General features: G+C 39.8%; 1 protein-coding gene across 6 annotated transcripts in view; it reads left to right on the top strand.

Moving 5' to 3' along the window:
* The window catches only part of TBC1D4 (TBC1 domain family member 4), a 210,086-nt gene that overhangs the window by 133,803 nt on the left and 60,463 nt on the right, over positions 1–15,820 (top strand). For all 6 annotated transcript variants that reach the window (XM_086329973.1, XM_086329971.1, XM_086329974.1 and 3 more), the window contains exons 5-7: positions 8,612–8,744; positions 14,351–14,442; positions 14,710–14,820. In XM_086329973.1, coding sequence (XP_086186099.1) covers positions 8,612–8,744; positions 14,351–14,442; positions 14,710–14,820 — 336 coding nt within the window. The remainder of the gene's footprint in view (positions 1–8,611; positions 8,745–14,350; positions 14,443–14,709; positions 14,821–15,820) is intronic.

Genomic DNA, 15,820 nt, shown 5'->3' with positions numbered 1-15,820 from the left:
TGAGAATGTAGGGTAATCTTGCCCCATTCCCCACCCATCCACTGCCCGACTCGCCCCTCTTCCTTCCTTCCTCAGTCCCTCCTCCGAAGACTGGTTCTTCCTGCACTGCAGATCCTTGCTCTCCTACCCTTCCAAAACCTGCTGTATTTTGTTTTGACTGTTCCATTTACACAACTTCCATATTTAGAAATCATAATGCATCCTTTTGTACCATCTATATCCACCTGTTTACGAAATCCTACAAACCAGCAGTCCCCAACCTTTTTGGCACCAGGCTCTGGTTTCATGGTCCTGCTGCTGCTAAGTCGCTTCAGTCGTGTCCGACTCTGTGCAACCCCATAGACGGCAGCCCAACAGGCTCCCCCGTCCCTGGGATCCTCCAGCCAAGAACACTGGAGTGGGTTGTCATTTCCTTCTCCAATGCATGAAAGTGAAAAGTGAAAGTGAAGTTGCTCAGTCGTGTCCGACTCCTAGCAACCCCATGGACTGCAGCCTACCAGGCTCCTCCATCCATGGGATTTTCCAGGCAAGAGTACTGGAGTGGGGTGCCATTGCCTTCTCCGACTAGTTTCATGGGAGACAGTTTTTCATGGATGGGGGCTGGAATTGGTTTTGGGATAATTCTTTAAGGACCTTGTAACTGGGAGATATATGTATAATTATGACTGATTTTCACTGTTGCATGGCAGAAACCAACACAACATTGTAAAGCAATTTTCATCCAACTAAAAAAAAGGAAGGAGCATGCAATCTAGATCCCTCATGTGCAGTTCACAGTAGGGTTTGTGCTTCTATGAGAATCTAATGCCACCACTGATCTGACAGGTGGCAGAGCTTAGGTGGTAATGTGAGTGATGGGGAGCAGCTGTAAATACAGATGAAGTTTCGCTCACTTGCCTACCATTCACCTGCTGCCGTGAGGCCCAGTTCCTAATAGGCCATGGACCAGTATCGGTCTGTGGTCCCACAGTTGGGGACCCTTGCTATAAACTCGAAGGTAGAATGTCCCATATGTCCATCTCGCTTTCCTTTTTCTCTCTGTCTGGTATCTAAGTCTGGGCCTTCTTTAGAAAGACAATCGCCTTCGTGTCCTAACTAGTCTTCCTGCCACTGCTTTAATCTGTCATCTGTCTATAGCCTACCTTACGTTGTAGTTTTTTTCTCACGAAGGACCAGTTTATGGCTCCTTACTAAGAGACAAAATCTACATGGTCTAGCGTGGCAGAAGGGCCTACCTCATGCTTCTCCGTCCCCCCGAAAGCTCTCCCTCTCTCCACTGTGTCCTCCCACATGCTGTCCCCTGCGCTCAGCTGTCTCTAGGCCAGACTCCAGAGGCTGCTGTGACGCCTGATGTGAGGCTGCGTTTATTTGGCTTCCTACTGAAGCAACAAATGATTCATGCATAGGACATGTGAGATCAAGGAGATACGTGGGTGGTGCGGCTCACAGAAATGCCGCTGAAATTCTGAGCTGCGTGGAGTGAGGGGCCTGCCTGTCAGAGGAGGGCAGAGCCAGGGCTCACTGCTTTCATACCATCGGGTGGGGAATGCGACTGTGCCAGCCTTGAGGGTCCACCCGGCTGCTATACAAGGAGACTGTGTATATTCTCTTTCTGTATCCGTTTTCACATTCTTTTCTGGGAAGCAGGCCTCCTTTGCTCTGCTCTGACTCGAATCCCTTTGCCCTTCTTTTCTACTGTGTACTTTTTAGGACCCTGTTTAAAGATAAACTCCCAGTAACCCCTTTCCTGACACCGTTTTCCAGGAATTGACCCCTTTCCCTGCTTTGTTGTAATTGCTCTTGCTGTGCCTTGGTCATAGATCTCTAACAGTTCCTGCAAATCCATTATCTTGTGTGTTTGTTCACATAACTTTCCACCCCACTGGGTGGTGACTCCTACAAGGTCAGGCTGTCCTTACTGTTGTATCCCCCAGTAGTTTCTAGAAGAGCAGGGGTTGGTAAGTGTATTTTTGAGTGGTAGAGTGTGTTACTCTTAACTTCAGGTAATCTTTTTATATGTGCTGGTTAATCTCTGATTAGGGCTTCCCTCATGGCTCAGATGGTAAAGAATTGCCTGCATTGCAGGCAGGAGACCCGGGTTTGATCCCTGGGTCGGGAAGATCCCCTGGAGGAGGGCATGGCAACCCACTCCAGTATTCTTGCCTAGAGAATTCCATGGACGGAGGAGCCTGCTAGGCTACAGTCTGTGGGGTCACAAAGAGTTGGTCATGACTGAGTGACTAACAAAAAGAACAGTAACAAATTTCTGATTACTGGATAACCTCCACCAAGAAGAAAACTGTAAAACCTTCTGATTTCCAACCTCTTTTACAAGTTTTGTTTTGCTTGTATTTTTTAGTATTTTTATTTTTCCCTCATGTACATAGGATGAGTTTTCAGAACAGGAAGTCAGAGTTGAGAGTCTAGGAACATGCTGCATTTTTCCATCTTGAGAAGTTCTGTGGCTCAGGCAACAGCCAAGACTGGCTGAGAATGTCTTCCTGTTACATTGAAGTTGCATCAGAATATTAGTGCCGGCATCATTATTCTTAAGGAGGGGCCTGTGCTGGAATCTTTGAAATTCTGTTCACTTTTTTTTTATCAGTAACCATCTTAACTGAATGGTGAGGCATCAGAATTGCAAGCTACAGGAAAAATTAAATGTAAATTTCCTGTATAAAGGAGGATGGTTCAAGCAGCTGACATATAGAATAAAACAGTCAAATATTATATAGGTCTAAGCAGTGTTATGTTTGATGTGGCTTGGTAGTTGTGAAAGACAAAATATTGCAAAACTACACATGCTGACTTATCTACTCTGAGCACAGAGAATATGCAACTAGCTTTTTCTCTTGTTTCTTTGCAGAGATTGTTATGAATGATAAACAGTGCAGTAAGTCCCACACGTACGAGTTTCATTTTGAGAACTTGTTTGTAAGTCCAATTTGTTCCTAAGTCCAACAAAGTTAACCTATGTACCCAGCTAACACAATCGGTTATATAGTACTGTACTGTGATAGGTTTCTAATACTTTTCACACAAACAATACATAAAAAACAGACAAAAACAATAAAGAAAACACTTTTTATCTTATAGTGCAGTACCTTGAAAAGTGTAGTAGCACAGTACAACAGCTGGCACACGGGAGCTGGCATCGAGTGGACAGGCAAGAAGAGTTACTGACTGGAGGAGGGAGAGGAGGTGGGAGATGGTAGAGCTGAAGGAGCATCAGCAATAGGAGATGGAGGGCAATCTCAAATTTCACTCATGCCTCATGCTGATGGCACAGGTTCTGCTTCCTTGCTGAATTCAATTCCATCTACCCTCTTGAAAAAACAATCCAGTGATGTCTGGGTATTAGCTCTTTTTTTTCTCACCATAGATAACACAGTAACACTGGATTGCATTCTGAACAGCTGCTGCAATCTTTATGTACGGGTCTACATTTGGGTCCTGGGTCTCATAACCTTAACAGTGCCTGCTCAGATAAAATACCCTTGCCGTTTCCTGTGTCATGAATCTCTTCGGTTCTTCAGTTACTTCTTCTTCCTTTCGTCTTTGTCTTTTTTCTGGGCCTCCAGTTCTATCAGGTCTTCATTAGTAAGCTCCTCTTGTTGCTCACAACAGTCCTGTGCAGTAAAGTACACAAAAGCAAAACCACTTGTAGAGGACGGACGCATGTGACAATGTACGCCAGGCATGTGTGCTAACTTAACGTGATTTGAAATGTGAACGCATGTTCATGTCTTTGAAAGTTCCCAACTTGAAGGGTTCCTGGATAGGGGGCTTACTGTATAGCGTTCAGATGGGCCCTGGAGGGTTACTCCAGAAGTTTAGATGCTCAGTGCTCCTCCTTCCCTCCTTCCCTTGCTTCCTCCTTCCCTCCCTTCCTTCTTTTGTAAAGTAACGCAAAGCAAGTGGCTTAATCTTGTTTAACCACATTTGAGATTTCTGGAAAATATCATTTCTGCTTTCTCCAAAAATGGTTTAAAAGGTATGAAAAAAAATGGAACTGACTACTGTTCATAGACAGAAAAAGTAGAACTCCTCAGATCCACAGATCCCCACAATAGTATCCCGGGAAAGTAAAACTAGTAAAACAAAGAAACCCCCCCAAAATCCACATTACCAAGACCCAGGCTTTGTGTGGGGTTAAGAGTGTAGATTTTCCCAGAGAATGAGGCTAGATAATCTTTTGAAGTCCTTATATATTCTGTGATTCTCATTCTTAAATGCCATACAGAACTTAAGTTTGGTAGGGAAATGTTTATGAGCATTATTTTCATCATGGAATTTCCCCTTAATTTCATAAATTAGCTTTCTTTGTTCCATCACATAATTTTCTCTGGAAATTTAATTTTTCCTGATGGTCACACTAAGAATACTTTCTTTTTGTTCCATATGGTTGATTTCTCTTTACTCATTCCTTTAGTGTTAAACTTTTAACATTTCCTAGGATTTTTTGTTGTTGCTGATCTAAACTAAAACAATTAAGTTATTCATACTACTGATTTACCTTCCCGGAGTTTGAGCAAACTCAGGGAGCTGGTGATGGACAGGGAAACCTGACATGCTGCAGTCCGTGGGGTCGCCAAGAGTTGGACACGACTGAGCGACTGAACTGAATTTAACTTCATAGTATTAATTTAACTTTTAGTTGCTCTGATACCATCATAGAATTTATAAACCATCTATAAAATGGTAGATTAAATCAAAGTAAAACACTGAAAATTTTAGAAGTAAAATTTTGGTAATATTTATGGCTGGGAGAAATCAGTAGCCACATTTCAGTCACCATTGAAATGATCTTGTTTCATCTAGAAATGGATTAAAAAATCATGAAAGTTCAGTATTTCCATTGGAGGCCTTTTACATCACATTCTTACCAAATAACAAATAATAAACTACCTGAAAGTTAAACAGGTGACTAACCCCTTCACTGCCTTAAATTCATGAGAAACAAGAAAACAATAGTAAATATCAATGTAAGTCATTGAAATTGCTTTTGAATACATAACAAGGCAAATGAAATGAAAATGCAAAGTCACTAAAGCATGTAGTGCTTTTATTTTTGAGCGTTAGAACTCTTTATTTTTTTAAATTATAGTATAAAAGAGCAGATTATGGATACTCCATTTTTTGTACATAGAATGATATAAATTTATTGATGAGCTTTTTAAAAAGTTATAGTAAAACATAGCTGACTAATCACTGGCTACTTGGTCCTTTAAGCAATATCAGAAGAATAAAGTGTCTTTTTAAATTTTTTATTGGAGAATAATTGCTTTACAATGTTTTATTGATTTCTGTCATACAATAATGTGACTCAACTATATATATACATATATCCTCTCCCTCTTGAATCTCACCCCCATCCCACCCCTCTAGGGTGTCACAGAGCACCAGGCTGAGCTCCCCGTGTTATGTAGCAATTTCCCACTAGATTTCTATTTTACCCATGGTATTATATCAGGTGGCGCTAGTGATAAAGAACCCACCTCCAGTGCAGGAGGTAAGAGGCTTGTGTTTGATCCCTGGGTCAGGCAGATTCCCCTGGAGGAGAGCAAGGCAACCCACTCGAGCACTCTTGCCTAGAGAATCCTGTGGACAGAGGATCCTGGCAGGCTACAGTCCGTAGGGTCACACATGACTGTAGCAACTTAGCATGCATGCATGCATTATATTTCAGTGCTGCTCTCTCAGTTTGTCCTACCCTCTCCTTCCCCCACTATGTCCAGGTGAATGGATAGAGAGGTTGTGGTATATATATACAGTGGATTATTACTCAGTCATAAAAAGGAACAAATCTGAGTTAGTTGAACTGAGGTGGACAAACCTAGAGCCTGTTATACAGAGTGAAGTAAGAGAAAAACAGATATTTTATATTAATGCATATATATGGACTCTAGGAAAATGGTACTGATGAACCCATTTGCAGGGCAGAAATAGAGACACAGAGAATGGACTTGTGGATGAAGTTTCTTTTTATTCCAGCTTCTTCATACACTCAGATGCAACAGTGGAGTAACTCCATTAAGTAATAACTTTTTCTTAAACCAGCCCATAAGGGAAGGGAGAAAAAGGTCTTTAAAAAGGGCTGTGTGTACAAAGGGTCTTTTCCCTCAACATCCTCTCCAACACTTGTTATTAAATATTTCTTGTCTTTTGGGTAATAGCTATTCTGATATGTGTGTGAGGTGATACCTCAATTGTGGTTTTGATTTGCATTTCCCTAAAAATTAGTTATGTTAAGCATCTTTTCTTGTGCCTGTGGCCTTTTGTTTTGGTAGAAATATAAACTGGTGCTGCCACTATGGAAAACAATATGGAGATTCCTCAAAAAATTAAGACTAGAATTATCATGTGGTCTAGCAATTCCATTTCTGGGTATTTATCTGAAAAAACTAAAAACACTAATTTGAAAAGATATGCACCGCTCTGTTCATTGTGGTTTACAAGAGCCAAGATATGGTATCCATGGAAGTGCCCATCAATGGACGAATGGATAAAGAAGATGTGATGTGTATATATATGCACATGTATGTTCTGTGCTTAGTTGCTCAGTCATGTCTGACTCTTTGTGACCCCATGGACTGTAGCCTGCTAGGCTCCTCTCTCCATGAGATTTCCCAGGCAAGAATTCTGCCATTTCCTTCTCCAGGGGATCTTCCCAATGCAGAGATTGAATCCAGGTCTCCTGCATTGCAGGTAGATTCTTTACCATCTGAGCCACCAGGGAATATATATATATATATATATATATATATAAAATGGATTATTATTCAGCCATGTAAAAGTATGAAATCTTGCCATTAATGACAACATGATGGACCTAGACCTTGAGGGTATTACGCTATGAGAAATAAGTATGATTCCCTCATATGCAGAGTATAAAAAATAAATCAGAAACAAACACACACACTCAAAGAACAGATTGGTGGTTACCAGAGGGACCAGGGGTGGGAGAGAGAGCAGAATGGTAAAGGGGTCAATTGTATGGTGACAGATGGAAGTGAGACTTGGGTGCTAAGCACACTGTGTATACAGAAGTTGAATTAAATTTGTACCAAGAAACTTATATAATGTTATAAACAAATGTTACCTCAATAAAAACAGAACAAAACAAAGCATAGTTTATAAAGCGTGTCAATGGTTTTGAATATCAGAGAGAGTTTGGATGAGGCGCTGGTACTTTACAGCTCCCCATGCAGGTTTTAGACTTTGACCTCAGTTCTACAGTGGGTGAGAAAACTACACTTTACTCTGATGATTGTGCCACAGAGGAGGAAACCTGGCCTGAAGTTGGCTTAACAATGCCTGGAGGATGAGCTGTTGGTTGACCTCGAAGAAACAACCAGGAAATGAGAATGCTAGAGTCCAACTTCTTGACTAAGTCATTGGAAGAGCAAGGAAGAGACAGGCTGGCAGTTTTCAAGCTCTTGACCTAGTGGTGAGACCCTGCTGTTAGACAGGAAGATGTCAGCAGTTCTTAGTGTCACAAACCAGAAGCAAAATGTGAATATTAATAAATAGAAGCCATAGAGAAAAGACAGGAGTTCTCATCACAAGGACAGAAAAAATTCTGTTTATTTAATCTTGCATCTATGTGAGATGATGATGTTCACTAAACTTATTGTGATAACTATTTCATGATGCATGTAAGTCAAATCATACTGTACACCTCAGACTTATACAGTGCTGTATATCGATTATATCTCAGTAGAACTCTAGGAAAAGAAACTTCAGCAGCCTTCATAGAATTTCCCCAAGATTATTATTTTTTTAATTTTTAAAAAATATATTTATTTTTAATTGGAGGATGATTGTTTTACAATATTATTTTGGTTTCTGCCATACGTCAACATGAATTAGCCATAGGTAAAAATATGTTTTCTCCCTCTTGAACCTCCCTCCCACTTACCATGTTATTTATTGAGCTCGTCTCTCCCCAGAACTTTGGTTAAACACATGTTCACTTGTTGCACTAAAAATGATCCAAAAGGATAAAATCAATAAGATACTTATTAACACAAGTTAATGTTAGACTTATTTTGTTGCTCCCTATGTATTGCAGGCAAAACTTCCAAAGAGATCTTTATCTGATAAACTACTTTAATTTAATAAAGACCTTAGATAACCAACAATGACCTACTGTATAGGACAGGGAACTGTACTCAATATTCTGTGATAACCTATATGAGAAAAGAATCTGATAAAGAATGAATATATATATGTATAACTGAATCACTTTGCTGTCTACCTGAAACAAAACTAAATCAACTATAATTCTATAAAATTTTAAAAAAGAAAACAAAGTTCTGATTGGCTATCATTCAACTGATAGCATAGTACTCAGTGGGATTCAAAAACAGCATTCAAGTAACAGGTCAGTATTGTATTATACACATTAAAATAGTCTTATTTCATCCAGTTTCCAATTTTATGTATAATTAATTGAAGGTCTAACTTCAAGACAATGTTTTCTCTCTATCATCAAAATTACATTATTAAGATTTAGTAGGCATCAATGAAGCCTCGCATTGCTATTGGGCTTTTAATATGTTACCCTGAAGGCAAACGTTTGCAGACCTGGCCTCTGTTTTTCTTGTAGGTTGATGAGGTAATGCTGACTCTGAAACAGGCTTTCAGCACGGCCGCTGCCCTGCAGAGTGCCAAGACCCAGATTAAGCTGTGTGAGGCCTGCCCCATGCACTCTTTGCATAAGCTCTGTGAAAGGATCGAAGGTACAGTATAAGTTGGCCTTGGCAGAGAGGAGTTTACTTTGGCGTTGAGGAAGTGAGAAAGTTGCTACTGTTGTTGAATGCTTCTTTGTTTCGAGGTAAACCAAGAGCCCTAAGAATTATTCCTCACATCCAGTCAAATTTGTGCAGTCAGTCTCTCCTAGGTGCTGGGCTCTTTTTCCTTTTTTGTTTATTTTTTAACTTTTTTTTCCAGAGGCAGACTCCAGGGAGGAACTTGCATTTCCCACAGTTCTTAAGACTCTACTGTGTGCACAGTGGGAACTGACCAAATATTTGTTGAATGAATGAAGAGAGGCAAACCCTCCCAGAATGTTGACTGTAGATTTTTTTCTCTTCTCACTTGATGATGTGTTCTTTTTTCCCTAAAGGTTTAGAACAGGAATGAAACTTTCCTAACTTTTGAGGGACATTTGAAAATCACCCAGATAATAGACATGATGTCATAAAGCAAGTTGAAAAAAAAGATGTGTTTTGAAGAGGGGGAGGGACATGAGGAAGAGGTGATTCTGACTCAGTTTTCCTCTCTTCTCCTTGTCCCCTAATAAAAAGGTTGAAAGCTACTGCACCCAAGAGGACACACAATTTAATAGATACTTGCTAAGCATCTGTTGGGTTGGCCAAAAAGTTCATTCAAGTTTTTCTAAATCTGCTTATGGAAAAACCCAAACGAACTTTTTGGCCTACCCAAAATCACGTTCTGGGTAGCGTGCTCAGCACTGGGGATGCAGAGATGATTGAGATGTGGACTGTGCCTTCAGGAAGCTTATAGTCTGAAGGGAAGGCAGGCTTGGGAGCAAGTAAATGTGATTCAGTATGATAGATGGTAGTGTTGATGGGGAGAGGTTGAGCTGTAGAATAAAGCAGAGAATGTATGAGCCATAATAAGTGTAACTTGTGATATCTGTTAAGTAGGCAGGAAAATCAAAGGCACATGGCAAAATTTATCGAATTTCCACTCAACTGTGTGAATAAGTAATAGTCAAATTTAAAATTTAAATGTAGTAGTCAAATTTAAAAATTTATAATATTTTGCAGAACATGCCTTGTTTTCAAACATATATATAACCTTTACAAAGATGGAACAGTTTTGGTGTATGGTAAAGGGAATATAAATCTGGGCAGAAAAGGCTGAGTGATTCAAGAGATGGTGTTGAATCAGTTTGCCATCCAAAGATTCCTTCTATGTATCTACTGAAAATACATTCTAGAGGGATCAAAGTCTTCAATGTAAACAAGAAAAATACTAAAATCATTAAAATAAAAATGTTATTTTGTCCCTAAACAAGAAAGCCTTTATTAAGACACAGAAATGCAGAAACTACCAAAAGAAGACATTGACAGATTTGATTTCATAAAATCTTAACGTTTTTACAAAACAACAACTGCTTACTTGGAAGTTAAATGATAAGCAACAAATGAGGAGATAGCAGATTGCTGTTCGGAATTTGTGAGGACTGTTATTATCTATAAGAAAAAGATAAAACCACCAGTAGGAAATTATGCAAATCATATTTAAAAAAAGCTCCTTTAAAAATTTTAGTTTTAGAGATCTTTGTAAAGGAAGAGAATGCAAACTATACATCCAGAATTAGTAGGGCCCTCCCAAGATCTTGAATGGACTGAAATTTAAGGTCCCCAACCTTCAAGGTATGTATGTATCTGAACGGAGCAAAGGAAGGGTTCTTATTGACTGAGAAAGATTCACACAGATTCTTTTCCCAAGGCCTTGGCTAACACCTTCTGATTCGATTTTTTACCCTTGTCTTTGGCATTAGGCTAAGAGAACATAAGATAGGGCAGTGCTCTGGTAGTAAAAATGAAAGGAATAACTTAAGACAGATACTCTCATAAGACTTACTGTGTCTCAGCACTATTGTGGTTTCCATATCTTGGACCACTTCAGTTCAGTTCAGTTCAGTCACTCAGTCGTGTCCAATTCTTTGTGACCCCATGAATTGCAGCACACCAGGCCTCCCTGTCCATCACCAACTCCCGGAGTTCACTCAAACTCACGTCCATTGAGTTGGTGATACCATCCAGCCATCTTATCCTCTGTCATCCCCTTTTCCTCCTGCCCCCAATCCCTCCCAGCATCAGAGTCTTTTCCAATGGATCACTTCATCCATATAGAAATCCCACAAGATAGGTGCTATTTTTTAATCCTCATTTTACTCATAAGGAACAGGCACTGAGATGCATAGTGGGTAATAACTATCACATCCTCACTGCTGAGGAGGGGCAGAATCAGGATTTGAACTTGTTCAATATGATTCCACAGCAACTTGATGTTTCTTTCTGGAAGAATATCAGAAAGCAAGGATTTTCAGGATCACAGTGTCCTGAAGCCGTGGCATCAGTGTGTTTCCCCCAAGGCTGTTTTCATTGGGGCAGGATAACTGTGGATTCTGAACTTATGTTATGTACAAAGTATAAAGCTGGAAAAAGGACTGTATTGAGATTCAACACAAATTAATATGAGTAGAAAGTGAGAAAGATAGGAGTATATACAAGTATTTAGGAGTATCTAGATATTAGTATCAGGGAAGGCAATGGCACCCCACTCCAGTACTCTTGCCTGGAAAATCCCATGGACGGAGGAGCCTGGTAGGCTGCAGTCCCTGGGGTCGCTAAGAGTCGGAGACAACTGAGCAACTTCACTTTCACTTTTCACTTTTATGCATTGGAGAAGGCATTGGCAACCCACTCCAGTGTTCTTGCCTGGAGAATCCCAGGGACAGGGGAGCCTGGTAGGCTGCCATCTATGGGGTCGCACATAGTCGGACATGACTGAAGCAACTTAGCAGCAGCAGCAGCAGCAGGTATTAGTATTTCATATAGCTTACTCAGAATTATAGAGTCCTGTCAATACATTTGGCTGCATTAACATGGAGTTCTTTTTGTACTGAAAAAGAAAGAAAGGAAGGGAGTAGATACATATGCCAGCATAATCTATGCCTATGTTAAGGACATAGACCGGGAAGAGTAGCACAGTCATGTTGGTGGACCAGAGTGAATCCAGGAAGCAGTGTCTGAGGGCACCATCTCTCGAGGACCATCCTCAGCATGTGAAACTAAAGTGATGCTGAGCATTGTGGAGCTGGAACAATTATCCTCAATCTTGTTTTCCTACAATAACTTGTGTGAGGGCTAAATAATACACTTACCTCTCAGGACTGGTTAATTCACTAATCAGTGATTCCAAATTGGAAGCCAAATCAAATTCAAGGCAGTGTAGGGGGCATGCATAGTTTGAAAATAAATAATATACAGCTGTTTGCAATTCTTCCTTTGAAATGAAAGACTGAGGAAACTTCCTGGGCTATAGATTTAGTTACATACTTCAAGTAAATACCCTGTTTACTTTTCTCCTTTTTAATCTTTTGTCCTCCTACACATGCTAATAACATACTGGAATAATAAACAACATAAAACAAACAAACAAAAAAACCCCACTCATGTGAATCAGTTTCTTAATGTACTGCCTGAGGAGACTTTGCCAGCAAATAATAAGCTGTGGTAGTGTGTGACATCACACCATCAAAATGAATTTTAGTGTTTCTGAATGTGATCACAGATTTTCACAGCATTTTGTTGTATATTGCACAAAGAAATGTAGAGCTGAGAAGTTTCTAGAAGCTTTTCTTCTTTCCAGTTCCCATCATATACTACACAGTGGTTTAAAACAGGTCCAGTGGTGGCCCTATACATGTTCTACACACCAGGATAGGAATTCTAGTTGTTTTGTTTTTTTTTAAACAATGCATATTTTGAGGCACATCTCTCCTAGGGATTTTAAAGTGCAGTCTACATTTAAGAGTCATTAAATATGAATAGCTGGATATCCTCTTTCTAGTCACAGTACAGTAGCAATGTTATAAGTGACCCCTAACTATGTAGATCTGTTTCTGAAAAATGGATGGTCAGGCAAATCATTATTAATATGAATTTCACTTCCCCTTTTAAAAAATTAAAAATGTTTTTATGGAAAAGATGTTTGCCTGAGGATTTAACCTAAATTATGTGTAGAAGTGCAACAGATATATGAATAACATGATATAAGAATATAAAGAGTTTGTTGGGAAAATTGTAATACTAAAAAATGTCCCTAAGTAGTAATGATGTCCTTGAAGTTTCATTACCAAGACCTGCATAAAGGGGAGAGCTTCTTAGCTAATAAGGTCCAGGTCTGCTTTTTAATATTAGTAGTTATTTTTTTCTTTTTTGAATGTCCAGTTTTAAGCTTAGAGATTTTGGCCAAGGCTAATAGTCACCTAAGAGTTTCTACGATGGCTGAGTTTGTTAGTACCTTCAGCGGTGTCTGAAGTACCTTCATGGTGTAGACACATGATACCAAATCAACAGCTAACCATGGAAGCTATTTTTCATGGCAAATAGATGGGGAAACAGTGGAAATAGTGGCTGACTTTATTTTTCTGGGCTCCAAAATCACTGCAGATGGTGATTGCAGCCATGAAATTAAAAGACGCTTACTCCTTGGAAGGAAAGTTATGACCAACCTAGACAGCATATTAAAAAGCGGAGACATTACTTTGCCAACAAAGGTCCATCTAGTGAAGGCTATGGTTTTTCCAGTGGTCATGTATGGATGTGAGAGTTGGACTATAAAGAAAACTGAGCGCCAAAGTATTGATGCTTTTGAACTGTGGTGTTGGAGAAGACTTGAGAGTCCCTTGGACCGCAAGGAGATCCAACCAGTCCATCCTAAAGGAGATCAGTCCTGGGTGTTCATTGGAAGGACTGATGCTGAAGCTGAAACTCTAATACTTTGGCCACCTGATGCGAAGAGCTGGCTCATTGGATAAGACCCTGATGCTGGGAGGGATTGGGGGCAAGAGGAGAAGGGGATGACAGAGGATGAGATGGTTGGATGGCATCACTGACTCAATGGACATGGGTTTGGGTAGACTCCGGGAATTGGTGTTGGACAGGGAAGCCTGGTGTGCTGCGGTTCATGGGGTCGCAAAGAGTCGGACGCAACTGAGCGACTGAACTGAACTGAACTGAGATATTTTTTGTTAATAAGTCTGACTTCAAGATCACTCATAGGGGTCATTGCTTTTGGTGAGGAGATTTTCCATTTAATTATTTCTTTGCAGTGTTCCAAGGTTTGTTGTAGGCAGGGACATAACTCCTTGAGAAGGTTTAACTTCAGAGCCTGCTGGTGAAGGGACAGGTGGCAGTGCATTTTATATATTTATATTTATATTTGAGTGGTAAAGAATCTGCCTAGCAGTGCAGGGTTCAGTCCCCAGGGTTAGTGTTTCTGAACATGATCACAGATTTCCCCAGCATTTTGTTGTATATTGCACAAAGAAATGTAGAGCTGAGAAGTTTCTAGAAGCTTTTCTTCTTTCTAATTCCCTGGGTCAGTCCCTGGGTTGGGAAGATCTCCAGGAGAAGGAAATGGCAACCCATTCCAGTATTCTTGCCAGGAAAATCCCATGGACAGAGAGGCCTGGAAGGCTACAGTCCATGGGGTCACAAAGAATCAGACACAACTGAGTGACTAACATATATATCTCTGTGGCTAGAAGCTGTTTAACACGAATCCCGATCATTTCCCTTAGGTCTCTACCCACCAAGAGCCAAGCTGGTCATACAGAGGCATCTCTCATCCCTGACAGATAATGAGCAAGCTGACATCTTTGAACGCGTTCAGGTAACATGATTTATAGTCCTCACAAATAAGATATAAAGAATGAGAATTGGATCCTGTTTTTTGAGTTCCTTTTTCCATTTCTCTATATGAAACAAAAGATAGGTATCCCACTATATTCTCTGATAGTTACTAGACCCCCCTTTTGTTCTTAAGAGCAGGTACGTGCTTAGCTTTATTTATGTTTGTCTACCAGACAGATAAAATTAAGTGAGAATAAAACAGTGGACGTTGTCTTCCCATAATGTGCTGTTGGTCTGTCTTCAACAGAAAATGAAGGCAGTCAATGACCAGGAGGAGAATGAACTTGTGATTTTACATCTGAGGCAGCTATGCGAAGCCAAGCAGAAGACACATGTTCATATCGGGGAAGGCCCATTGGTGAGACGTTTGCTCCCTGACTGATTTTTGTTTTTTTCATATATTCAATCAAAATTTCATAGAAGTTGTAAAAGGAGTTTCTTTGCTTTGTGTTCTCATCTTTAGGGTTAAGCCCTAATCATCCTTTTCCTCCTAGCATCTCAGAAATTTTATAGTAGATTTTAGCGAGCATTGGCACATGGAGATAAAATTGTGATGCTTTTAAAATGTAAAAAAATTGTGAATTTTGATAGAAAACCAGTGATAGCAAATGCTCATGATTTAGAACGAATGTACGTATTTTAGTAATACTAATCCATTATTTTATTTCAAATCCATATGAACATCTTATTTCATTAAAAACTTAGACAGCCTTGAGCGGTAGAAGGCAAACATGCAAAGAAGAAGTAATGTCATGGAAACAGCTCTCCTGACTGCAAACTAAGGGATGATGTTTCTGTGCACGTGGTTTAGAATGTGTTCTCAGCTGCATGTAGATAAAGCAAGACCAGTGGCAATGACATCTAAGGAAATTATGACATATTTACCTCAATAACACTAATTCAGGTTATATTTTTATTTCATTTTATTCAGAACAAATCACATACCATGTGATAAGTGATTCCTTAATTATTTATTGTACAAGTACTTCTAGAGGACTTTCTATGAGCCAAGCTATATGTTAATGTGACAAAAAAGACATCAATGATGATGCAGCCTGCAGAGAGGACCTCAAATAATCCAAAAGGGAATGCAAGCCTAAATATTAAAAGTGAAAAGTGTTAGTTGCTCAGTCCTTTCTGACTCTTTGTGACCATAAATATTAATAGATACATGTAGTACAGGCAACAAGATAGCTTTTTAAAAGAATGTGCAGTGAACACGAAGTGGCTATGTGTTTGCTTTGGAACCAGAGCAGAGAGTGAGGGAAAAGGAAAGCATGAAAGAATTGGAGAGGAAGAGATTTTGGGGGGAGGGTGGGGCTGGAATTTTAGGGGAGATAAAATTTTCTAATCAGAAC

This window comes from Bos grunniens, chromosome 12 (genome assembly GCF_055505025.1).
Source record: "Bos grunniens cultivar Pamir isolate PY7600 chromosome 12, Bosgru_T2T1.0, whole genome shotgun sequence".
NCBI lineage: Eukaryota > Metazoa > Chordata > Mammalia > Artiodactyla > Bovidae > Bos > Bos grunniens.
Note: the sequence above shows the minus strand (reverse complement) of the source record. Positions and strands in the feature narration are given on the sequence as shown.